Here is a 27775-nt window from a genome sequence, read left to right as displayed (position 1 = left end):
TATAATTTATGCTTGGGTAGAAGATAACACAGTAGATTTACACACTAGGAATAACAAGAACACTTGGAAACGTTATTGATGCTATGCGTTTTGGTAAAATACTCACAAACATCCGCCAGTAAGGTTTGACGTACCCACGATACACACACAAAACTATGTGTAACCTTAAACTTAAACGTCTATAGATAGTAACCGTTTGGCTAAGAAACTCACAACATTGTCATCCGGAAGTATAACGGACCAACACACAAAACTATGTGTAAACTTGAACGTTTATGTCTGGTTAATACAGTTTAGTGAGAATTAACCATAAACATGGATGGCAAAAAAAAAAAAAAAAAAAAAATAACAATAACAAAGACTTGAGTTACGTCAAATTCGATCTCTCTATGGAATGAAGAAAGTTGACGTCACTCAGCTCTTTGAAATTGTCCAGACTGCAAGAAAGGTGATTAGCTTTCAATAAACTCTCCCATAATACCTATAATCATTAAAGGTGACCCATAATCTTGTGTCTTGGTTATAACTTTTTTTTCGGCGGGCAGAATTTGTGAGCATTTTATTTGACCGTATACCATCAATACCTCAGCTCTAAACTCTAAGACCATGACTTATTTCTTCTTACTCGCCAACACGTGCCATCAATAGAAACGTTAAAAGTTACACACAAAAGTTTTGTGTCGTGGTTTCGCCCGATTGATTGATTGTCTTTGGAGAGCAGCATTTACATTCATTAAAAAAATCGCAAACCATCAATTACATATCTCAAGATTGAAAAACGTGAGTTACTTCCCTTTACTCGCCAACTCTTGCGCCATCTGGTAATACTTTGAAAACTTGGCGGTGTGATCCAGCGGAAGGTATACATAGGGACTCATATTAAACGCCTCTTTGATACCGTACTTCTTCACACTCGACAAGTGGCAGCGGCTAAGGTGGTATCGATACGACCCTTTGGAAGCAAATCGGCGATTACAGGCGGCGCATTTAAACTCTATCCCGTTACAATCCTGCCCTGCCCCCTCCTCTTCACTAACTCCGTCATCTTGTATTATTCCTACTGCAGCCCCGCTACTTCCGCCGCTGCCATCATCTCCGTCGTCGTTTTCATGTTCGTCGTCATTACTGTTAACATCATTTCCATCCAGACTATGGCTTGTGCTTCTACTGCTAGTTCTTTCCGTTCCCCGAACTGCGAGATTCAAAGGGGACGGAGAACCGTTTCTCAAAGCAACTTGTTGAATTTTCTCGCTCGTAACTCCGACGAGCTCAAACTGCGTAGAGGAACAACCGGATGACGCGGGGTGGTGAGGGTGATGAGGGGGAGATAACGGTGTCGACTGTTGACCTTGGCCTTCTACTGACGCTCTTCGCAATCCGGCTGGGGTGAAAAGACGTTGGAGACTATCTAGAGGGTGTTCGCTTGTTAGAGGCTGGCTGTAAACGAAAGAGCTCAGGGAATCTAGAGCAGAGGCTTTTGTGGGAAAGGCAGTTGTGTCTGTTTCACTTTCTTCTTCCGTCTCTTTTTCAACCGAGTTGGGTCTGAACTTTGGTTTTATATCCATTTCTGACACACTTTCACTTGATATTTTGTCTCCAGAATTTGATCCAGTGCTACTAATGTTAAAACTATCCATTTTTCTCTCTTTCTGAACAGTCGTTGATTCTCCAAAGGAATTCGTAAATGCAGCTTTATTTTTAGTATTTTCATGAGATACAGAAAAACACTGTTTTTGAAGTTTGTTCTTATTCCCTCGTTTTTTCGAATCTTCTACTTCCGGCTCCTCCTCGTCAACCTCCTCTTGTTCATCATCATTATCATCGCCATCTTCCTCCTTATGATTATTCACAATTACGCCATCTTCACCAGAGTGTACTTCATTCTTTAAATCATCATCAGCATCTTCTTTAACATTTTCCTCGTTCAACTTCCTGACTCTTTCATTATCATTATCATCATCGTCATTGTCAACATTTTCATCAAATTCGTTATCACTCTCATCTCGAGCATCTCTTCGAACTGCAATCTTAACACCATCTGAAGAGGCGGCCCCTCGATTCCTTTTCATTTTCCTATTCCTCATGCAAAACCCGTCTCTACTTCTATCCTCGCGATCACCAAACTTGTACTTATATCTGTTTTTAAACTTCTTACATAACGAATAAGAGTCGGATTCTTCCCAATTTTGAACAATATTTTCTGATCTATCCTTGCAATTTGATATTGATCTATTCTGCTCACACTCAACATTCTTCTCTACACCGTCTATATCACCATCATCATCCTTATCATCATCATTCTGATCATCATCATCATCATCATCATCATCATCATCAATATCCTTAGGTTTATTACTCCTTGGTATAGTGAAGTCCATACCAGTTATAGCCTGATCATTATCTGAATTCGGACTAGTAGATCTACTATCTGCAGATACGTCGTGCTTGGTTAGACCATTTCTAACAGAGCCATCCTCCTTATTATTCGTAGTTTTATCATTCATACTACAGCTATGATTCCTGTTGAATGCGATTTCATCATTCCTGCTGTTGGGTTTTTTACTCGCCTCTCTAACACGTCCATCATATTCAATGTAATTTTTACCATCACCATCGACTTCTCTGCTGTTTTCATATATCCCCCAGTCCTGTGAATCATTGCAATTTTCTAACTTAACACCATCCATTTGCAGAGGGGGAGAGTGTTGGTTGTTGTTAATCGACACCCGTTGGTTTCGTGTTGACAAAGACATGTGTTCCTTTGTTTCATGTTCATTATCCATATGTGGAGAACGCTTACCGGAAACAGAATTTTCGTCGTTCAGGTCTGATGACAGAGGGCGATTATACAAATAATTTTGTTTGGATATATCGTTGCTTTTTTCACTCGCACCAACATCTTCTTCATGACTTATCTCTTCTTTTATTCCTCTGTTTGGTTTCACGAAAGCACGAAAGGAATCTAAGCCACTATGTTTTGTATTGGTTTCATCTAGACTCTCACAGCGATCCGTATTTTTTTCATTGTCAAATTCTTCACCTCGAAGAAATTTCGACGGTGTCAATTTTTCATCGCAAGACAATTTCCTTTTTCTAAGTGAAGAAGAAGACACGTCTTGGCGTTTACTTTGCAACTCATCAGAGGAAGGTAGACGGCATTCTCCACGCAACAAATTAGGACCATGAGGCTTTGAAGACGAACTTTTCAAACCCATTTTCTTTGAACTGTTGCTCAAAGACGAAGATGAACACGCATTGGTTTCAAAAGCTTTATTCAATTTCTGTTTCATGGAATTTTCCACACCCGATGTTTTCGTGAATTCTTTAGAATGCTTTGGTGAAATCGAATTCGAAGAAGGATTCGGAATTTTCATGACAGGAACTTTCAATGTCGGTGTAGTTTTCGGAGAAATATGTGGTCGCTTTTCGGACAAATGTGAGTTCCCTGATCTTCTTTCGGACTCGGAAGAATATCGTGCAGACGACGAGGAAGGCGGCATGTTTGGTACTGAAGCTCCAGGGATCATGGAAAAGAACTTCGAGAATTTTGCAAAATATGCCGTCGTCGAAGGATCAGCGGCTGCAGATGAATTTCCCATAATTCCTTGCTGGGGATGAAGAGAACCCGGTAAAGGGAAGCAACTACCGAATGGACTAAACATGGACGCCAGGCTGGATGATCGAATCTGTGATTTGGCACTGAAGCTTTTTTGAATGAAAGATTCCATAGCTTCTAAAGCTCCCGATTTGGACACAACATTGACCTCTGGTTCGGCGTCTGGGTCTATTATGTCAAAGGTGACTGGTTTGGAAGGAGCTTCGTCTTCAGATGTTTCGGATTTAACTTCTTTCTCATGTAATGATTGTCCCGCCGAAAGACTTTCTTTTGAGGATGGCGAAGAGGATGAAGTTCGTCTTGAAGATTTGCTGTGATTTTTACGATGCCTGTGGAAACTTTCAGCTAATTCTTTGCTTCTTGAGGCGTTAGAAGCAGCACTTGATGAAGAGGTAGACATCTTGGTTTCTTCAGTAATTGTCGGTTTTGGAGGAGACATCTGAAGACCTGTAGAAAACATGTGGAGTTTGTGAAGAGCTGAAGAAGTAAAATCATGCTCTTCTTCCCGATTCTTTGCAGTTTTGGTAGAATCAATATTAATTTTGTTTGAAATAGGTTTTCCCTCGGCACTGAAATTGTCCACACAATCTCGATTGCAAAAATCGTCACCAAGATTTGACGCACTTTTTATTTGACCTCCGTTTTTGAAGACTGGACTATAAACTTCGCGCTTTATTTTCGCAACAACATCATTATTTCTTAATGATTCGTTGCCGGGAGTACTTGCATCAGATCTGTGATCATCGTTAATGTCTGAATCCACAGCAGACCCGCCTTCTATGACTCTAGACAGGAATTTGGTATCATCTTTACACAATCCTGAAGTTTTCTCCTTTAGATCGCTTGAAGACCATTTCTTGAGAGGCACTTCGATATCACACATCTTAACACTTGTACTACTCGGTGTTTCACTGATACTTTCGGTCCCTTGCGTTTCAGAAGATGGAGAATATGATTGAGGAGATAAACCTGAGTTTCTATTATTGTCATGATTGTCAAAATTTCGATTTTGTACCATACAATTCTCAGATACATTCTTGTTTGGAATATTTTTACTTTTATGAAGTGTGTCGTCATTCATCTCAGTGTTTTGGTGTGTGTGGGAAGAGGCTGACGAAGGAGGAAGATGAGTTTCAACTCGAGAAGAAGCCGAAGATCCAGAAATAGGCGATATTGGGAATCCAGAGCGCAGCAATTTTATTTCGGAACGGGAAAGAAGGGCTTCTTCCGCCGCTAACTTTGATTTCAAAGCGTCGATGACCTCTGCCCTCTGTCGGAGACAAGCTCTGACGTGAATATCAAAATCCTTGACCTCGACTCGTTTTCCACAGCTGTCGCACGAAACCTGCTTGGAATTAAGGTAGAGAGAGTCTGGAGTCGAGGCAGTTGCTACTGGAATAGCGGAAGGTTTTGGCGTCAATGGAGGTGAGGATGTCAACGATGTCGTAGACTCCAAGCCTTGGTGTTCTTTGCTAATCATTCCGTTCATCACAAGTCTTTCCACTTCTTCATGGTGCTTTTTGATTAGTTCAAATGGTGCACCGTACACTTTTTCAAGATCCTCCTCGTCTAAAAATCTCTTGCGTTTTCCATGACGAAGAGAAAATGGAAGGTTACCGGCATTATTCTCAGAGTGTGCTGTTGCTGTTGATGCAGTAGATAAAGACGAAGAAGAAAGAGATGGAGGAGGTGGTTGCTGGTGAGGAGGGAGATGAGGTAAACCCCCTGCACGTGAAACAGGGGGCAACTGCTTTGCCTTGTGATGACCGGATACGATCATGTGATTGGCTAGTCCTTCCATATCGGGAAAAGCATCGTGACACACCTTACATTTAAATATACACTCGCGATCTAAATCTCTATCGCAGTACGTAGAGCATTTGTGGGAGCGACGACCGTGCTCGAAGCTGACGATTTTTGTGTGATGCTGTGTTTGCATCATGTGGACTGTGAGAAGAGGTAGGGATTTGAAAGATTCCCCGCACTGCATGCATCGTAAAATACGCCTCGTTTGCTCTGATTCTTGGTTCAACCACATATCCTGTCCTCGTACGAGTTTGGGGTAGTCCATTAGTGATAAGGCTTTTCCTGAGAGAGGGGTGTGGCCTGTATCTTGGATATGCAGGCTTAAGGAGTATAAAGAGTTGAATGATTTGTGGCACGAGCAACGATGGATTGTGTGTTTAGACCTCACACCAGAAGATCCAGATAGCGCTGTTGATGATTCGTCCTCCGGGTGAAATTGAGTTGGCACAGAAGATGAAGAAGAAGATAATGATGATGATGATAAGGATGTTGACGATGATGAAGAGGTAGACGAAATGTGTTTTGAGTTAGGAGAAGAGATGTCCCTTTTCAGAATCTGTGGTTGAAGCAGTTGTGGTGATGATGAGGATGGTGTGTTTGGAGACCGTGGCTTTTTATTCCGACCCTCAGTGATTGGATCAATGTTGATTTTTGATCTTGCACCTCCACTTCCTCCAGAGGAAGTCAAGTTTTGTAACTGTAGGATTTCTTCTGGAGTGGGTCTCTGTTGGTGCGGATGGAAGGGTGCTGACACTGTGGCTGACGATGATGGCGATGATAACGTTAAAGATGTAGACATGCTTGGTTGAAGAGGAATGACTGTACTAGTTGAAGACGATGATAAAAGTGAGGATGGCAATAGTGATGACGACGATGTCCGTCGAGAAAATTCTAGAGGATGGCTTCCTCCAAATCGTTCCTGCAAACTCTGAAGACTTGATAATCCATTGGAAGAAGATGACAGGGTGGAGGTAGGGAATGAGGACGGTGGGGGCGGAGGTAGTAATGAATGGAATGGCGACGACGAAGATAATGAATGAGTCTGTTTCGATAGATTGGGTGACGGCGACGATGACGAAGAGGAAATTGATTTTTCCTGCTTAGTTGATACTGATAAGTCTAAAGGTTGGTCGACATTGGCCGCGGCAGCTGCTGCAACAACAGCAGAAGATATGTCCATGTTTTCAGGGGATAATAGTGAACGTTTTGGTATTCTTGATGGAGAGGAAGAAGTATGGCAGGAAAAAGAGGATGCTGGCTTTCGTAGGTGATGGCCGGATAAGGTCAAAGACGAGGATGATGTCATTGGATTGGTAACATCCATACGACTGGATTCTTGGTTGATATACTTATGACTCTGTTGAGAATACAGATGTTGAGTTAACGAGGTAGACGATTGTTGTACTATCTCTTCATCATCAATATCATCATTTTCATTACCTTGGCTTCTTCTGCAATCGGTGGCAGTAATTGCTTTTGAAGACGCTGAAGTATGTCGCCTTTTCTTTCGAAAATGATCCTTGTGTGACACCACCCTATCCGATTTCAAATTTCTACTCACAGTGCTATTATCAGGCAGTGGCAATTCTCCAGAATGGATTCTGGTTTTCTTCAAATTCATTTCATTCAAATACGATGAGCCTTGACCACCCATAGCATCGACGGAAGTCTTTGGTTCGACGTCCTCCATCTCTGCCTCGTCATCCCCACCATTACCGACAATGTCATCATCATCTCTCGTCACGTCCGTATTCATATCATTTGATAGGACTGTGATGGGAGACGCCATCTTATTGTTGTGGTTTCTTTCTTCATTCTCGATGTCTGAAGCCGGTGATGCCGACGATGAATCAAACTGATGCTGCTCCAGCTTTTGTTGTTGTTGTTGTTGTTGTTGTTGTTGATGATGTGAGTGCGACGGAGTGTCTTCCTCGTTGGAATCCCCTTCATCCTCTCCGTCGTCGTCTTGGCTGTCTGACGTCACGTGGTCTGACTGTTCGGTACTCGGATTGGCTGCATTTTCTCCACCTTTGTCAGTACCTGGAAAAATAAAGATGAATGAGTTGAATTTGGCGTCATTTTAACTCTTTCACTGTGCGGCCAGAGCAGAATCTGTTCTACAGCCAATGGCCGCACAGTGCGGCCGGTCTTGAAAGGTAAAAACAATAATGTAATCCAATCCTACTTTCTACAAAAGTATTATAAATTGAACCAATGGTATCATTTCTTTCATCAGAGCATTCAATTGACTCAAGTGGGGTATTTTAATTGAGATTTTGCGCCGAATTCGAAAGTCGCTTTGTCTTAGCTCGTCATTTTCATGCTGCCTCAATCAGGTGTCAGCCATTTTGTGACAGAAATGCGTATATAGCCTCAGCGCTGAAGAGTTAAAAACGTGTTGCTAACAAAGACAAAGTATGAGAGAAAGATGGGTCACATCTATATTACGAGCTTAAGACTACTATGTCTATTTCCCATGGCATCTCTTGCGGGCATTGCAGAACACTTCACTCTTCTCCATAGGAAAAGTAAAGAGCGGTGGGGGCTGCCTGAAGCCTATGATCGTAAAGTGTACTAAGGAAAAGGTCAAATTGGAAATGCTTCGGATGGGAAGTGCAGATAATGGACGTTTCGGGTACAAACCCTTCGTCTGAAATAAAACAATAAACAAACATTGTCTATACTGTTACCTCCCATTCGAAGCTTTTCCATTTTCACGATATCAAATTAAAAAATTAAGGAGCAGGCCCCGGTGTGAAATAAAGAACTGAACAATAAGTGTGTACGAAAGGTGCCAGACAATCAGAAGGTCTGTGGTTCGATCCCCAGTCTAGTCGAGGTCGACTGATTTTTTGGGATGGTTTTTTTTTCTTGTATTTTTCTTTCTTGCTTTGTCTGGCACCTTTTCACACGCACACACACACACACACACACACACACACACACACACACACATTCACTTGTACAGTTCTTTGTTTTCCATTTTCACCTTTGTCTCACTATTTATTTCTCCATGACCGTTTGTTTATTGAAAAGCAGAGAAAAGTGTAAGCGTCCCTGTTAGGAAAGAGCAGTTAAAAGGTTTGCGTGGAGCAGGTCTTTACTACAGCACTGCCGTACTCTGGAAAAGCGCATATTTAAAATTTGGCCAGACAACTCGTCCTTCAAATATCGACCGATTTAAATGACTCTCATCTTAGCAAAAACTCTCAAACCCGGGACTTCGCCGATCGATATTTGAAGGACGAGTTTTCAGGCCAAATCTTTAAATATAGGTTTTTCCAGAGTACGGTGGAGCACGGCTCTCGGTTCCAGTGATTGATTTTCTCAAAGCATACAATATCACAATGCCTCATTGATTGGCTGTAGTCGAATATTATGAATGCGACCACACAGATGAATCAGTTTCTAAAAATAGCTTCATGACCTCGGTGACCCCACAGGCCGGCATGCTGTTGTGTATGTTTACATACCTACCCTACGCTACCTATCATTAGTCCATTAGTTATTACGAACTGGGAGTTTTGACGTATGACGAAATGATGAGAAATAGACAGTGTTTTTAATTGATATAAAACAACAATTCAATTAATTATTTATATAGGAAAATCGTCACATTTGTTACGCTACAACCAACATTTTTCTCATTCAAATTTCTTTTGTAAATCATAAAATTTAAAGAAACTGAACAGTGTGTTGTAGAGTAATGTTTCGCTAGAAATTGTTGATCGCAAGAACTTACTGGTATTGTATTTGAGTGAAAAGAAAAATATTTTTGTGTTAGTTGGATGTGAAGTTTTGGGGGAAATCCTGAAAATGGCTGGTAAGGATAGGGTTAAAAGAATTGTGTTTCTGTAACGGTGTGTTGTTCGTGATTACTTGGTGGGAATGAATGAATGAATGAATAAGCCGCCTTTACAATTGATTCGCTTCGTATACGCTTATACTTTCTGTGTTAGATTTGTGTGGATCACACATCGATTCAAAACTTGGACGAAAACTAGTGAGTGATAAAATAAAATAAGATAAGATAAGATAAGATACGAGAAGATAAGATGTAATATTTACGTTATCTAAATAAAAATGATTCAATTTTTATAGATTTCATTGCTACGTAACATTGCTATGTGAACGTTTGGAATATAATATAATAATGACTTGTGTTTATGACACAGAATTACGTCAATTAATTAATCATCAGTTGGTGCGACTATATGTGGTCTAGTGGTATGGCACTCGCTTTCGGATCGAAAGGTCCTGGGTTCGAGCCTCGCTCGGCTCGGCGCATAGTTGAGTCCTTGGAAAAGGCTTTTTACTCACATTCTCTCACCATACTCAGGTGTAAAATGAGTACCTGGTCGTTAACAGCATTGTGTCTGTCCGAAAACAATTGTAATATCGCCTAACAGGCGTCATGTACCGTCCTAAATGTTAAGTGTTGCTGTTGGTCAGGGGCTCCGTGTGAAGCGTCTTGAGCACGTTTAGTGGATATTGCGCTATATAAATCCTCAATTTTTAAAAATAAATGCTCAATCATTCTACTTTTATTTTTGAAATGCCTAACTTTCAGATCAGAAGGTTTACAGTAATAATATCATACTTAATCCATCTGAAAAGGCGAGAAACACGGCGAGACAAAAGAAAAAGAAAGAAAAAAAAAATAATAGAAAATTGCAGGCTAGTTATTTTTCTTCTTGTATTTAACTTTATGATTTGCCTCGTACTGCTTCATATACAACTTTTATTTAGATTTGTATCTTATAGGTAGAATGAAATTGACGTCACTCAGGTCTTTTTTTATTGGTTTTTGCCATTCGCATTGAGGAGTAATTCTCACTAAACTGTATTAACCAGACTATAAACGTTCAAAGTTACACATAGTTTTGTGTGTTGGTCCGTTATACTTCCGGATGGCAATGTTATGAACTTCTTAGCCAAGCGCACACTATCTATACCAGTGGCTGCTCCACTAAACGTGCTCAAAGCGCTTTACAAGGGACCCATAGCCAACAACACTTAATATATAGGACGAAACATGACGCCTGTTAGGCAAATATTACATTTTCCCACACAGAGACAACGCTGTTAACGGCCAGGTAGGTACTCATTTTACAATTGAGTATGATGAAAGGATATATGAGTAAAGAGCTTTTTTTCCAAGGACTCAACTAAGCGCCACTCAGAGCGGCACTCAAACCCTGGCCCTTCCGGTCCGAAGGCGAGCGTCGGACCACTCGAAAGCAGAGCCGCATTTATTGGCCCACTCCGATGTAATTTCGTTTTGAGAGGATGGGCCACATACGACGTGTACATATATGCAGGTCTGACATCCGAACCCACGTATGGGCCTAGTTTAACATTGTTGTAATGGACAAAATTTCGCGTCATATTCTTTTTGAGATTTCCATTACAACAATGAGCCCATAATGATTTCGGTTATCAAACCTGCAAATCAGTGTACGTCGGCCACATAATATAACAAAATCATGAGAAATGTATTTGACTATTTTATTCCAGGTTAAAAACCAACAGATTTAACAATGGCGGAATGTAAACAGAAAAACATGGACTTTGTCTCCATGACGACGATAGGGAAAACCACGGATGACTGGGATGAGAGATGTACAGATTGGGTTGCTACAGAAAAGGTTGGTTGCTTGGTTGCTTTGGCAATATGCGCGATTCGTCTAATTCTAAGAATTCGTGCGGCTATGTGGTCTAGTGGTATGACACTCGCTTTCGGATCGGAAGGTCCTGGGTTCGAGCCTCGCTCGGCGCATAGTTGAGTCCTTGGAAAAGGCTCTTTACTCAGATTCTCTCACCGTACTCAGGTGTAAAATGAGTACCTGGCCGTTAACAGCGTTGTCTTTGTCCAAAAATGTAAACGCCTGAAGGGTCAATCCCGTCCTACATGTTAAATGTTCTGTTGACAGGGCCCTTGTAAAGCGATTTGAGCACATTTTAGTGGATATTGCGCTATATAAAAGCTCAAAGCTCAAAGAAGATATTTAAATGCAGGGAACAATAAGTATTTATGATACAAACAGACCGACGTGACTAAATTGAAAACAGACAAACAAACAAACATATTCACCCCCTCCCCCAACTCCAATCTTGTCGGTCACTTTAAAAAATAAGTTCAGGTAGCTAGATGATAGATAGATAGATAGATAGAGGTGGGTGGGTGGGGGGGGGGGCGAGATGATAAAGAAGGAGAAGAAAGAAATAAAGAACTTATGAGAGAGAGAGAGAGAGAGAGAGAGAGAGAGAGAGAGAGAGAGAGAGAAAGAATGAAAGAAAGGAAGATAAAGAGAGAAGAAAAGGAGAGAGAGAAAGAGGGAGAGTAGAGAGAGAGAGAGATAGAGAGAGAGAGATAGAAAAGGAGAGAGAGAGAAAGAGAGAGATAGAAAAGGAGAGAGAGAGAAAGAAAGAGAGAGAGAGAGAGAGAAAGAAAGAGCGAGAGAGAGAGAGTGAGAGAGAGAAAGAGATAGAGAGAGAGAGAGAGAGTGAGAGAGAGAGAGAGAGAGAGAGAGAGAGAGAGAGGGAGAGGTGATAAGAGAATAAATCCGCACTGATGTCCCCCTTCCTTTGCACAGGTTCACGGCAGCAGTTTTCAATTCTACACAGACGACGGTTTGACCATACACACCGGAAGTCGCAGAAGAAATCTGGACGCAGAAGACTCATTCCTGAAGTGTAACATCCACGTTTTTCTAGAGGAATACAGGGGCTGTGTTGTTCGCATGTGGAACGCTATCATATCTGACGATAGATGGAACAGGCATAGAGATGTTCCCAAACAACGTGAAAATTCAACGAAACGTCGGATAAATACATGCCAAAGCGGAAGTAGCGTTGAATTCCAAAGATCACATTATAACGACAATGATAATAATAAAGAAGAATCAAAATGTGTGGACAAAATAAGTTCAAGTGTGAGAAACGCAATGGGAATTCCCGGTACTGAGTGCAACGAAATTGAAAGTTGTCTCATTGATAAGAGCAAGAGCAGCCGGAAGTCTGGTCAAACTACTAGCGATTCTAGACACCACCACAAAGTCTCCGAAATATGCAATCCTGAAAGCCATGGGGACCAATCGACAAGGGGAGAGAGTTTCAATGATATCCAGGAAAAAAAAGTTGAAATGTCAGAAAACATGAAAGATTTTAGAGATGAAATGTCAGAAAACATGAAAGATGTTAGAGATAAAATGTCAGAAAACATGAAAGATGTTAGAGATGAAATGTCAGAAAACATGAAAGTTTTTAGCAATATTCAAGAGAACAGTTTTCATCAGTCAAGAGAAGAGATATTAAAATTTCAGCTTAGAATATACGGTGAGCTTTACGGCGGAGGTGGTGTCGATAGGGACACAAAACAAGCAATACAGAAAGACATTATCTATTGTGATAACTTCCGGTTTTACGTATTCGGGATAACGATAAATCGCAGATGGTTGACGATATCTGAGTTGGGTTCCCTATGTGAAGCCGCGGGGTTCCCCTACTACGCCAAACCAGTGAACGAGGTCCCAATGCAGACAGTGGATGAACTCAAGTGCTGGTTGGATGAGACTGGACTCATGAGAAACAGATCGACATTGACAGAGAGAAAAGATGACAAGAAAACACACGTAGAGGGTAAGGTTGGTTAAAAAAGAGCTTTTATATAGCGCAATATCCACTAAACGTTCTCAAAGCCCTTTACAAGGGGTCCCCTGGCCAACAGCAACATTTAACATGTAGGACGGTAGATGACGCCGTTTGTCGATATTATAATTTTTTTGGACAGAGACAACGCTGTGAACGGCCAGGTACTCATGTTACACCTGAGTACGGTGAAAGAATGTGAGTAAAGAGCCTTCTCCAAGGACTCAACTATGCGCCGAGCGAGGCTCGGACCCAGGAATCTTCCGATCCGAAAGCGAGTGTCATACCACTAGACCATATAGCTGTTGACTTCAATATGTAAAAGAGTCGAATTCTGCTTCCGTTAGACGGACAGTTTTTGACCCCCAACCCGATTTTTTTTTACAAAAAAGAACAGATTGTATTCAATGAATCATGTCCGTCCCTTGATTATTGACAAAGTAAATACTTGTCTTTTAAAGGGTTTGTTTTCGTTTTCTATTTATCTATTTATCTATTTATCTATTCATTCATATATTTTGGTTACAAAACCCTACCATACACGTATCTAAAAATTTGTCCAGAAAACTCATCCTTCAAATATCGATCGATTTAAATGACTCTCATCTTGATTCGGAAGCCTCTGTGGTGTAACGGTAGCACGTCTGACCGGTAATCAGAAGGTCTGAGGTTCGGTCCCCAGTCGAGTGGTCTGATTTTTTTGGGATTTTTTTTTTTTCTTGTATTTTTTTTTCTTGCTTTGTCTGGCACCTTTCATACACACTTGTTCAGATCTTTATCTTACACTGGTGCCTGTTCCTTAATTTCTTAATTTGATATTTCAATTTAAGGTTACATCAGTGAGGTATATATTCTATACAAAACTATTTATCCATTTCCATTCTCAGGGTATGTCCTAACCCCCTTGACAAAATCAGGCTACGGACTCCACGCTATCAAATACCTCGCCCCTTCCTTCAATGACGTCAGAACAAAACAAAGCAATTTGTCAACCAAAATTGTGTATTGTACAAAACAAAGGTAAATCAATAGTCAAAATGGATTTCTTTCTTTCTTTCTTTCTTTCTTTCTTTCTTGTTCGGCTATGTGATCTTGTGGTATGACACTCGCTTTCGGAATCGGACGGTCCTGGTCCGAGCCTCGCGCTCGGCGCATAGTTGAGTCCTTGGAAAATATTCTTTACTCACTTTCTCTCACCGTACTCAGGTGTAAAATGAGTACCTGGCGGTTAAAAGCGTTGTCTTTGTCCGAAAAATTGTAATATCGCCTAACAGGCGTCCCGTCCTACATGTTAAATGTTGCTGTTGACCAGGGACCACTTGTAAAGCGCTTTGAGCACATTTAGTGGATATTGCGATATATAAAGCTCAATTTTATTTTTATTATTTTTTTTTAAATTTACAATCTCTTTCCATGGCAGCTAACACAATGGTATGGTCCTTGCTCCGTGCACCATATATACCCCGATTTCGAATCTCTGCTTAGCTGTGCGGCTTTGATCAACCAGTGCATCCTAACTTTCTTTGCAGCGCTGCACTGCGGCATACGCCTGGGTTAATCCAGTGTTCCCCCTGATTAGACATTGAAGACAATTTTCCCCTAAGTATATCTAAAGTATCTGAAATAGTTAGTTAACTCTCTGGAGTTCACCATGATTGAAAATCGAACATTAGTTTTAATACGTCATAAATCGGGATAACCATCTGCCCCATAGGACTTGTGGCTTTAAATAACTTTACATTGTCTATCCATGCCATGAACAAATAAAAAATGACTATTAAAACACAGACAAAGTAATAAAATCAAATACAGTTAACATAAATAGTTAAATAAATAAATACATACATAAATGAATAAATGAATAAATATAGCAGTGAATGTACCGTACCTTCTGGGGAATCAACATTCTAGGCAAAATAAAAGATGACGTACACAACAATATCTTACAAAATAAATAAATATAATAAATAAATAAATAAATAAATAAATAAATAAATAAATAAATAAATAAATAAAAAATTATTAATTAGTCCGTTGATAACCAATCGTATTTTCTCTATAAACCCCAGGTACAACAGTGTGATAAGCAAGCTGGACGAGAAGGAAAGACGGGACACGGACATGGTAATAGCCATGATGGTAGAGGATATCCTCGCAGAGAGCCAGGGGACCGACCCCAGCAAGAAGGAACAGAAAGTTTGGCGCAGGATGACGGTGAAATGGCTGAGGGAAGACGGTTATTCTACGCTGGAGGAGGAGAAGATGCAGAACAGGGGGAAGAGGGTGGGAGAGAAGATGAAAGAAGAGGAAGGTGAGATGGATGGAGTTTAAGGTTGAAGAGGAAGAAATAGATTGAAAAGGAAGAATAAAATCTTAACTCAATGATTCTAAAGTTTTAGTTTAATCTCTCTCTCTCTCTCTCTCTCTCTCTCTCTCTCTCCCTCTCTCTCTCTCTCTCTCTCTCTCTCCATCCACACACACACACACACACACACACACACACACACACACAAATATATATATATATATATGTGTGTGTGTGTGTATGTGTGTGTGTGTGTGTGTGTGTCTCTGTCGGAAAAGAAATGTAATATCGCCTGACAGGCGTGACCTAAAAGTCTCATCCTGACACAAGCACAGGCCGCCCCCACTAAGAGGAACACACTCAAATGTTTACAAATCATATGTAAAACAAAAACAATACATGCATAACAGAGAGATGATTTACAAGAAAAAAAAATCTCCCAAAACCATAACAATAAATTTGACTGTTTTCCCATCCAGCTAGGGTATCCGGCCAGGGCCAGGACAAAACCATGTAATCTCATCCCAAGACAAAGACAGAAAGCATGTAGGAAAACAGCTATAAGGGTATAGAAGACACAGTAAGCGCCTCCCTGCCCACTATGGGAGGTCAGGAACCTCACCCCGAGTGTTCTATTTCGCATTTTAATCATTTCAAGATCAAATGCGCAGACGGGCTGATTATTTTTTTCGGATGTTTTTTTTTCTTCTTGTATTTTTCTTTCTTCTTTGTCTTGCACCGTTTCATTGAAATGGAGGCGAAGTGGCCGTGTGATTAAGGCACAGCACTATGGTTCAAGCCCCGCTTCAGGCACTTTCATTTTTTTCCCTTTGGGCAAGATTATTAACCCCCAATTTGCTCACTTGGGCAACATGGGTGGTGATTCCTGTTGACATCAGACATCTTGTTTGATGGATTATCTATATTATTCCTTCATGGAATGCCTAGGCGACGGGATCTTATGGCGCCGCTGAGAAAGGCCTCTAAGGAAAAAAAAATATTTCATTGAAAACCTTTTCAGATGTTGATACTGAAAGCTGACATTCTGACAATCAAACTTATTATACTCTCTTTATAATACACTTTATAATACCGGTGGAAAAAATATATCGTTAAGAACCCCCCCCCCCAAAAAAAAAAAAAAAAAAAAACCAACAAAAAACAACAACAACAAAAAAAAACAACCCCAAAAAACATTTAAAAAAAAAAAATAAAAAAAAAAATAAAATAAAAAATGACATGTAAAATAATTCACATCCCCTCGAAATTTAATGGTAATCAAGAAAACTCCCTCCTCCCTCCCCCCCCCCCCCCAAAAAAAAAGAAAAATAAATAAAAAATAAATAAAATATTAATAACATTTTGACAGCATTTGAAATATGAACTAAGATTTTTGAATGAAATGACGTCATTGAAATTGAAACTTGAAACTGAAGAAAGCTGACATTCCACAACAATCAAACGGATACTTAAAATACACTTTATTATGATTCCGGTTGAAAAAAAAAAAGATTGGCTAAAAACAAAACTGAAAGGGGAAGTAATTTTCATCATATCCAATTTTACATAAAAATACAGAAAACTCTACAAACCATCAATATGTGACCAATCTATACAAACGGTATTATGTCGGCATGAGCAAGATGCTGACAGGTCAATTTCAAGCTTAAAATTATTTTTTTTTAAATTGAGCTTTTATATAGGGCAATATCCACTAAACGTGCTCAAAGCGCATTTAAGGACAGAGACAACGCTATTAACGGCCAGGTCCTCATTTTACACCTGAGTACGGTGAGATAATGCGATAAAGAGCCTTTTTCCAAGGACTCAACTATGCGCCGAGCCGAGCAAGGCTCGAACCCAGGACCTTCCGATCCGAAAGCGAGTGTCATACCACAAGACCACATAGCCTATAAGATACGCATTGAGCATTAATTTCTCTTTTGAATGGCGAAATAACAAGAAAGGAAAAATGCAATAATATGATAATGATATTGTTTCGTTGTCACAAATTTTAGCACCACAATCATCCTGACTTGATAAAGAATTTACCACGGTTGTCAAATAAAAGTTTTCTAATATTTTTACCGGACCACTGGTCACGTAGCATGTTTAATACAATTATACCAAAATGGCGTCTTGTTTCCAATCTAATTTTCATGACAGAGTAATCAATATTGTGCATGTTGCGTCTTTGTGAAATGTGTCAAATTATGGTTTTGTCATTTCCGGAATGAGTTCCAATTCTTACGGAATCGATGAATTTCCGTTAAAGACATTAAAAAAAATCCCCCAACTTTGTTCGTGTTTATAGTACCGTCTACATTTTGTTGTGTGACCCAGCGCCTCAAAACGGTTGTACGTCGGGTTGAACCAGATGTCCAAAAGTCAAATTCAAGTTAAACTGATCAAAAATATGAATAGCCTGACACTGACCAAAAAATGACGTCAAAAGACAAGTCTTTGGCTACAAATGAAAACAAATCGTGAGTTGTATTCACTAGTTCAACCAATGGGATCACTGATTTCCTTGAGCTCAACTAATGACAACTCACTTGACGCTGGACAAACCTAAAAAATAACGTCAAACTTTAAGCCCGAGTGGGTTCTAGTGTCAGGCTATAGATAGTTCGAAGTTGACGTCACTAAGGTCTTTGTTATTGTTTTTTTGCCATCCGCGTTTATGAGTACTTCTCACTAAACTGTATTAACCCGACTATAAACGATCATGGTTACACATAGTTTTGTGTGTTGGTCCGTTATACTTCCGGATGGCAATGTTATGAGCTCCTCAGCCAAGCGCATACTATCTATATGTTAACGATGGAATGCGTAGGCGAAGGGCGTAATTTAAAAAAATAGTTTTGTTTTTGTGTCGGTACGTTAAATCGTAGCCATCGTTAACTTATAGCCCGACACTGAAACCCAAAAAGACTGGCATTTTGACGTCATTATTTGTTTTTTGCACCACCTAGTGAGTTGTCGTTAGTAGTGCTCATGGAAACAAGTGGTTGAACTAATGAATACAACTCACGATTTGTTTTCTTTTGTGGCCAAAGACTGGCATTTTGACGTCAATTTTTTGTCAGTGTCAGGCTATAGATAGTATGCAGATGACGTCACTCAGGCCTTTGTTATTGTTTTTGCCATCCGCGATGTGAGTTGTTCTCACTAAACTGTATAACCAACTATAAAAGTTCATGTTACACAGAGTTTGTGTGTTGGTCCGTTATACTTCCGGATGGCAATGTTGTGAACTCCTTGGCCAAGCGCATTCTATCTATAAGTTAACGATGGCTACGGTTCTAGTGTCAGGTTATAAGTTAACGATGGCTACGGTTCTAGTGTCAGGCTAGATATATTATGTTAACGATGGAATGCGTAGGCGAAGGGAGTAATTTTAAAAGTATAGTTTTTTTTTTGTTTGTGTCGGTACGTTAAATCCGGCAGGCCGCTGTTGTGAGTATTATACCTAAACGTATAGCATCAATATAATTCAAACGATGATTGATGCGCGTACTGAATTCGGACATGAAATGAATTCTGTTGGGATTTAGACTGACAGGATATCAAAAGCCTTGATCCCGCATGATTCATGAGATGGAATATTATATCATGATTATTGCCTGATCACCAGGTATGGTAAAAACAAACAAACAAACAAACAGACAAACAAACAAACAAACAAACAAACAAACAAACAAACAGACAAACAAACAAACAAACCCCCAAACAAAATATTGATTGAGTTGTGTTTCGGTTTAATAGTCACTAACAAGACTTGTTGTTGTGTTGGTTTGGACGATACAATGGATAGTTCGAAGTTGACGTCACTCGGGTTTTTGTTATTGTTTTTTTTTTTTTTTTTTTTTTTTTTGCCATTCGCGTTTATGAGTAATTCTCACTAAACTGTAGTAACCCAACTATATAAACGTTCAAGGTTACACGTAGTTTTGTGTGTTTGTCCGTTATACTTCCAACACACAAAACTATGTGTAACCATAAACTTTTATAGATAGTATGCGCTTGGCTAAGAAACTCATAACATTGCCATCTATAAGTATAACGGACCAAACACACAAATCTATGTGTATCCATGAACGTTTAAAGTCTGGTTAATACAGTTTAGTCAGAATTACTCATAAACGTGGATGGCAAAAACAATAACAAAGACTTGAGTGACGTCAACAACTTCGAACTATCTATACGGTTATTTACCTGACAGAACAAACTAAAACACACGGTCCAATATAATCATTATATTATAATCATATAGATAGAATGCGCTTGGCCAATGAGTTCACAACATTGCCATCCGGAAGTATAACGGACCAACACACAAACTCTGTGTAACCATGAACTTTTATAGTCTGGTTAATACAGTTTAGTGAGAACAACTCCCAAACGCGGAAGGCAAAAACAATAACAAAGGCCTGAGTGACGTCATCTGCATACTATCTATATAAAAGCAAATACAAAAATCCCAACAAAAACAAACAACCCCCCCCCTCCTTAAATAAACAAACAAACAAACCAAAAAGAACAACTCGACAAAATACTCCCAAGAAAAACAATTTGAAACAAAGGAGAACTAATAACAAAACAATGATAGTGTGTTGCAATTAACTAAAAAATAATCTGAAAGCAGAATCATCAATTCTTTCAAGTGATATTAGAAAACAACCCAGGGGGTAGTAGTTTAATTCGTTTGCAGTTTGCAAAGCATGGTCGAACGGTCCTGCCTGAGGACCCAAATCGAACGTGATGTTATTATGTCATGCCTGCAAACGCGAATAACATTTGGCCAACATGCACTTTGGACAATATTTATTAAATCTCTTAAAGGATACCATACAGGTGCATAGCATACGAGTGGAAAAATAATATGAAAAAGGCAGCAATAGGATTCAATAGTCGTAACGTCATTTCCTTCCTAATGACGCATGGTAACTTAGTAACACTGGCTCTAAACTATCGGAACAATGGCGGACACCCGTATGAAATATTTCTCCGGCGAGCATAAAAACGTTTCCAGAGGAAAAAAACACACATAAATTTGATCATGTTTTGACTTTTACACATTCTGATGAAATGGCATATGAAAAGGGAATGAAAAGTTCTAGCCAGCATGAAGAATAAAAAGTAATGATTTTATTTGTTTAGAACCAAGATGGCCGCCGTTGCCGGGCTGCGTGACATCAGACTACTGAATCCAATTAACCAGTATACTTTTGACCAATCAAAACATGGAATTTGTGACATACCCTCACACGTGCTCGCACAATCACAGTTGGTTGTTTATAGATAGTGTGCACTTGGCTAAGAAGCTCACAACATTGCCATCCGGAAGTATAATGTGCCAACACACAAAACGATGTGTAACCATGAACGTTTATAGTCAGGTTAATACAGTTTTGTGAAAATTACTTATAAACGCGGATGGCAAAAAACAATAACAAAGCCATGAGTGACGTCAATTTCGAACTATCTATAAACAGTAACGTGAATGAAATCGACTTCTCTCTGATCGTTGTTATTATTTTTATACACTCCCAAATGGTTGACTAATTATCACACGATTTTCTCAATCATTTTATAAACGTTTCAATTTACACCTAGTTTTCTGTGTTAGTTAGTTCAATTGATCAAGCGGTAGAACAGTGGGTATTTTACTTGGACCCAAACCATCGATAGTAAAACCTGTGTTGTTTGCTATGTTTACCAATCACATGCTATTATTTACATTATGACGACTATCCGAGAGGCGTGGTTATCTTGGTGTCAATAGCATTTTGAAATTATATCCTCTAAAATCTATTCATCCACTCCAAGTCTGGAATAAATAGGCTTCAACAGTCGTAGCATCACTTCCCTCGTAATGGCGCTTAGTAACTTAGTAACTGGTTATAAACTATCGGAACAATGGCGGACACCCTTATGAAATACTTCTCCGACGAGCATAAAATGTATCCAGAGGAGAAAAACATTACACATCTGATCATGTTTTGACTTTTATACATTCTGATCACTTGACATGTGAAAAAGGTCTAGCCAGCATGAAGAATAAAAATTACCGATTTTCTTTGTTTAAAATCAAGCTGCTGGTTGCTGGGCGGACGTGACATCAGACTATTGAATCCTATTGGAGAAATACGTTCAGATTCTAAATATACCTTTAAAAATAAAACTGTGGTGGACAAAAGTCCTTCCGAGCTCATGGAAAATCGGAGTTTATCCCAGTTTCTGTAGCGTGAAATGGGCAATAATAATTGCATTAGGGAAGGAGAGGACGCCAGTTTATCGCAAGAGTACTTTCCACCAGATCTACTAGATCCAGCTACCCAATCACTGCTGGGTTAGACAAAGGAGTAAAAAAGAATAAAATCTTGACTTCACCCGGGATTGACCTCGATCCTTTCGTCTTGTAAAGCGAGTACTTTACTAACTGAGCTACCCTATGTGGCGATACATAGAGACACGAACTTGTGCGGCTATGTGATCTAGAGGTAAGACACTCGCTTTCGGATCGGAAGGGCCTGGGTTCGAGCCTCGCTCTGAGCGGCGCATAGTTGAGTCCTTGGAAAAAGCTCTTTACTCACATTCTCTCACCGTACTCAAGTGTAAAATGAGTACATGGCCGTTAACAGTGTTGCTTCTGTCCGAAAAAAATGTGTAATATCGCCTAACAGGCGTCATGTTCTGTTCTAAATGTTAAATGTTGCTGTTGGCCAGGGACCCCTTGTAAAGCGCTTTGAGGACGTGTAGTGGATATTGCGCTATATAAAATCTCATTTTAAAAATTCACTATACATACCGCAAAATAATTGCTTGATTAAACTCTTTCGGGCTCATGATTCATATACATGGAAAATCGAACAAATCGGTTCGGTTTTCAATGAGAGCGAACTCGAGAGAGTTTAATGACGTCACAGTCCGTTCATTCGTTTAAGTTTGCAAAACAAATACACGAACAAAGTCCGCGCTCGTTCGCCAAAAATACTAGAGGCAGGAGGTCTTTCTTCTTCGTTTGTGTGATGATGATGATGATGTCCGTCCGTGCCTTGTCAATGGAAGAGGAAATCTTTACCACAAGGCCTGTCAATCAGACGGGATGGTTTTACAGGAATACGGTCGTCCTCTCAGTCAGACCTAAGCCATCCCGATGTCTCTGCTGTCGACCTCGTCCTCGACATAGCTGTCACCGCGCATGTCTGCTATGTCACTTCCTGTGTCAGTCTTGTCTTTATTTCCCCTGTTTTGCCGGGACTTTTATTTCTATTTGTAATAGGAGTTGACAAAGGCTTGTCACGAATACAGGTTTTTATTTGATAACATAATCATTTACCTGTCAATGTTTTTTTTTCTAAGAAGAATTTATTTCGGTTTTCGGGTTTCAGTTTATTTTCAAATTATTGCTTTGCTTGTCTCTCTGTCTGTCTGTCTGATTACGTCTGTCTGTTGTTTTGGCTTATTTGCTTGAAATGCAAGTATGTTTTTTGGTTAATCTTTTAATGTTTGTCATTCACACGAGTCGACATGTTTTCAATGCAATATCGATTGAGTTTTTATTTTACAAAAAAACTCCCAAGACATGGGAACCCCCCCCCCCCCCCCCCCCTCACCAAACTAACCAGTAAGAAATAAAAAAAACAGACATTATTCATCTTAAGGGGAAAGTTACCTTTAAAAAAACAAAAACAAAACCAAAACAAAACAAACAACATGAGCTTTTATATAGCGCAATATCCACTAAACGTGCTGAAGGCGCTTTACAAGAAGTCCCTAGCCACAGCAACATTTAACATGTAGAACGAGACATGACTGACGCCTGTTATAATGAAGTCCTTGTAAAAAGATCTCTACTCACATTCTCTCACCGTACTCAGGTGTAAAATGAATATCTGGCCGTTACCGGTGTTGTCGCTGTTGAAAAAAATTGTAATTGGCCTAACGGGCGTCATACATGTTAAATGTTGCTGTTCGTTAGGAATCCCTTGTAAAGCGCTTTGAGCATCGATATTCACAGATTCTTCTTCTTCTTCTTCTTCTTCTTCTTCTTCTTCTTCTTCTTCTTCTTCTCTTCCTCCTCCTCCTCCTCATCATTATTATTATTATTATTATTATTATTATTATTATTATTATTATTATTATTATTATTATTATTATTATTATTATTATTATTATTATTATTATTATTATTATTATTATTATTATCATTATTCTCATCATCACCATTATCATCATCATCATCATCATCATCATCATCATCATCATCATCATCATCATCGTCATCATCATCATCATCATCATCATCATTATTATTATTAATATTATTATTATCATTACTATTATCATCATTTTTATCATTATTATTATTATTATTATTATCATATTATTATTATTATTATTATTATTATTATTTTTATTATTATTATTATTATTATTATTATTATTATTATTATTATTATATTATTATTATTATTATTATTATTATTATTATTATCATTATTATTATTATGACTACTATTGATTATTCCATCATCACTACCACCCACCCCCCCCCCCCCGTCTCCCACCCACAATCCCATTCTACCCCCGCTCCTCCCAACCCCCCCTTCAAACCCTCCCCCACCAAACAAACAAACAAACAAACAAACAAACAAAAACTCCGGCTTTTAATAATACTGTCGCGAAATTAGAAACGAAGAACAAAAGAAAAATTATACCACAATATGGTTTATGGATTGTAAGACAATAGTATTATTCCGCCATTCAAATCGATCGACAGGGTGGATTATACATTATACTGTAGCTATAATTTGACATTGCGTAACAGCTCGATTTGCCCCTGTGTACGAGCCGCCACTGATAATGAAAAAAAGAGGGGGAAAGGGGATGGGTGGGGGGGGGGGGGGGGGGGTGGAGGGCAACCTTGCAAAAATAAAGCAGAGATTCAATTGTGACCAACTGCGTCAATCTGGTTTTTTTTTTTTTTTCTTATTTTTTAACCTCAGAAATGGGAGACACCCAATGTTTGTCGTTGCTTTGCCAATTTAGAATTATCTCCGTCTTTTAAATACGACAATAAACAGGTATAGGTATATTGACCTTAATTTTTTTTTTAATGCGTCAATCTGTTATTTTGTATTGTGTCAGAATGAAAATGAACAAGATGGAAAAATTTAGTTTGAAGTAAAAAATGGTCGCAGTAGAAATTTTTAAAGGTTTTTAAAGTTGTAGAAACACAAAATTCCCTATCCTAAGAAAAACAAGATTAATTTTAACTCAATTTTTAAGATTACAATTCAATTTAACTTACGGGTACATTTTTGCAGGTCTGATAATCCAGATTATTACGGGCTCATTGTTGTAGTGGAAATGCTCTCAAACCAACACAAAATATTGTTCATTACAACAACGTTAAATCAAGCCCATATTATGATTGCACTCGGTTATCAGACCTGCAAATCTGTGCACGTTGACGAATTTAACTTTAACGAATCACGACCACCTCGGATGACGTACTAATAACGCATCGAGACGGTGGGTGACATTTATTATTCTGAAGGCCACGCAATAAATGGTTTGTAGTGATAAAGAAGAAACGGTTGTTTGATAAGCATGATGGACGACACGGTGTGACAGGGCATCTCTGGTTGCTATGGTGACGTTGTCATGGGCCATCACTCCGATTCTTCATCACCCGTCAACTACATACAAGGCGAGAGGAAGAAGGAGAGGGGGGGGGGGGGGGGGGGGGGGGGGGGGGGGGGGGGGGGGGGGGGGGGGGGGGGGGGATTATAATAATAATAATATCATGTGGGTAAGGGAGGTAAGAAGGAGTGATGGTACCAATAACATAGTTATCATTTATGAGGTTATTTCCCTTTGCACTCGATTCTTTGGGTAATGCGTTGTGCCTTGGTAACATGGCGAAGGCTGAAAGTAGGGGCAGATATTCCGTTATTAAGAATCCCCTATAACCCCCCCCCCCCCCGCCCGCCCTCTCATCTCCACGAGAAATCAATTTTCATAGGGATTTAAGATTTCGTAATTTATTTCCGTTTATCAATAGCAAGTGATAATATGAAAACGAGAGATCACTTCAACAGATTGTGTCTTGAATGGCAGTTACCAAAATATACACGATTAATTGAGCTTTTGAGCGTTTAAAAAAATATAGCGCAATATCCACTAAACGTGCTCAAATCGCTTTACAAGGGGTCCCTGGCCAACAGCAAAACTTAAAATGTAGGACGAGACATGACGCCTGTTAGGCGATATTACAATTTTTCAGACTGAGACAACGCAGTTAACGACCAGGTACTCATTTTACACATTAGTACGGTGGGAGAATGTGAGTAAAGAGGACTCAACTATGCGCCGTTCAGAGCGAGGCTCGAGCCCAGGACCTTCCGATCCGAAAGCGAGTGTGATACCACTAGACCACATAGCCGCACGATTAGACGATCAGCTATGTGTGTGGGTGTGTCTGTGTGTGTGTGTGTGTGTGTGTGTGTGTCGGTAATGTGGAGGTCTGAGGTTCGATTCCCAGTTGAGGCAGGCTGATCTTTTGATTCCCCCCCCCCCCTGTGTTTTTCTCTCCATTTTGCCTGGCAATGTTTAATACACACTTGTTCATATCTTTAATAAATGTATAAATGTTATCATTATTATTATTATTAATATTATTATTATTATTATTATTATTATTATTATTATTATTATTATTATTATTATTATTATTATTATTATTATTATTATTATTATCATTATTATTATTATTATTATTATTATTATTATTATTATTATTATTATTATTAATTATTAAAATTATTATTATTATTATTATTATTATTATTATTATTATTATTATTATTATTATTATCATTATTTATTTATTTATTTATTTATTTATCTATTTTTTTTGGGGGGGGGGGGGTTCTTTATTGTTTTGATTTTTTTCAACTGGAATTGTCACGAGCAGACATTGATAATGACATATCAAAAACACTCATCCCCCCACCAAACCCCACCTCTACCCAACCCTTTCTCGTTCCTCCCTCTCTACCCCCATCCACTTCATAAAAAAAAACAAAAAAAAAAAAAACAAGTGTCTGGTACTATGCAAAGAAAAATATTTTAAAAAAACAAAACAGAAAAAAAAAATACTGTAAGAAAGGAAAAATGAAGGCACACACACGGAATCTGTAAAAGACGTGAACTGGGGGAAAAGGGAGACAACCCAAGAATTGAAAGAACCTGTGACATCTTTCACATGTCATCACCAGACGGAAACACATGTCAGTTTTAAAACCGTTCCCTCCAACAGACAGTCCATTACCACCCCCCCCCCCACTCTCTCTCTCTCTCAATCTCTCTCTCTCTTATCATCACCCCCCCCCCTTCCACCCCCTTCTAACCCTGGCTGCCGTCACCAAACTGTCTGTTTAAATCCTCAGCCCCATCTCTCTGTACTGGCTATCTATATTCATTTCTTCGATGTATTTTGAAATATCTTTCTTCCTCTTTCTCTGTCTCACTCTCTCTCTCTCTCTCTCTCTCTCTCTCTCTCTCTCTATCTCTGTCTCACACACACACACACACACACACTCTCTCTCTCTCATATCTCTCAACTATCTATCTATCTATCTATCTATCTATCTATCTAAATATCTATCTATCTATCTATCTATCTATCTAAATATCTATCTATCTATCTATCTATCTATCTCTCTCTCTCTCTCTCTCTCTCTCTATATATATATATATATATATATATATATATATATATATATATATATTTATATATATATATATATATATATATACCACCCTCTCTTTCTCATATTTTCTCTCTCTCTCTCCCTCTCTCTCTCTCTCTCTCTCTCTCTCTCTCTCTCGATCACACTCTCCCCACAAACAAATACACACACACACACGCACACAAACGTTCAAAGGATCCAAAATTGAGGGTAACGATAGAGGGAGTCTAATCGGAGAGAAAATAAAATCTATTTCCACGTTTAATAATTGATCACTTTCATGAATAACCAATCTGCTTGTACGGTCGCGCTTAAATGACGACGACGACGACGACGACGAAGATGGTGGTGGTGATGATGATGATAATGATAACAATAATGATGTTCAATAATAATAATAATAATAATAATAATAATAATAATAATAATAATAATAATAATAATAATAATAATAATAATAAAATAATAATAATAATAATATATAATAATAATGATGATGATGATGATGATGATGATAATGATAATAATAATAATAATCATAATAATAATAATAATAATAATAATAATAATAATAATAATAATAATAATAATAATGATGATTAAATAATAATAATAATAATAATAATAATAATA

General features: G+C 38.8%; 2 protein-coding genes across 4 annotated transcripts in view; one reads left to right on the top strand and one right to left on the bottom strand.

Annotated features, from left to right (window-relative positions):
* Window positions 1-705: 705 nt before the first annotated feature.
* The window catches only part of LOC144977417 (uncharacterized), a 180495-nt gene continuing 153425 nt past the window's right edge, over window positions 706-27775 (bottom strand). The window contains exon 3 of the mRNA XM_078922606.1: window positions 706-7462. Within this exon, the coding sequence (XP_078778732.1) occupies window positions 786-7462 (6677 nt within the window). The 3' untranslated portion in view covers window positions 706-785. The remainder of the gene's footprint in view (window positions 7463-27775) is intronic.
* On the top strand, window positions 9021-15454 carry LOC144977419 (uncharacterized). Of its 3 annotated transcripts, none has more exons than XM_078922610.1 (5): window positions 9021-9245; window positions 10940-11070; window positions 12019-13063; window positions 13960-14092; window positions 15142-15454. In XM_078922610.1, exons 2-5 carry the CDS (start codon window positions 10963-10965, stop codon window positions 15401-15403), a joined length of 1548 nt encoding a protein of 515 aa, XP_078778736.1. In that variant the 5' UTR covers window positions 9021-9245; window positions 10940-10962; the 3' UTR covers window positions 15404-15454. The 3 variants fall into 3 exon arrangements, with proteins under 3 accessions (XP_078778736.1, XP_078778737.1, XP_078778735.1); XM_078922611.1 differs by having other exon boundaries at window positions 9023-9166; XM_078922609.1 differs by having other exon boundaries at window positions 9023-9425.

The sequence above is a fragment of the Berghia stephanieae genome, chromosome 7, assembly GCF_034508935.2.
Source record: "Berghia stephanieae isolate SIO BIC M18660-M18661 chromosome 7, UCSD_Bste_1.3, whole genome shotgun sequence".
In the NCBI taxonomy this organism is placed as follows: domain Eukaryota; kingdom Metazoa; phylum Mollusca; class Gastropoda; order Nudibranchia; family Aeolidiidae; genus Berghia; species Berghia stephanieae.
The sequence above is the reverse complement of the archived record's forward strand: the minus strand, read 5'-3'. Positions and strand labels throughout refer to the sequence as shown.

What these genes read in the sequence shown, in the direction of transcription:
- LOC144977419 (XM_078922610.1), top strand. Translation starts at nt 10,963, where the DNA reads ATGGCGGAATGTAAACAGAAAAACATGGACTTTGTCTCCATGACGACG. An exon ending in CAAGAAAACACACGTAGAGG is followed by an intron (nt 13,064 to 13,959) that starts GTAAGGTTGGTT and finishes TTCCATTCTCAG; the next exon opens with GGTATGTCCTAACCCCCTTG. An exon ending in GTGTATTGTACAAAACAAAG is followed by an intron (nt 14,093 to 15,141) that starts GTAAATCAATAG and finishes TATAAACCCCAG; the next exon opens with GTACAACAGTGTGATAAGCA.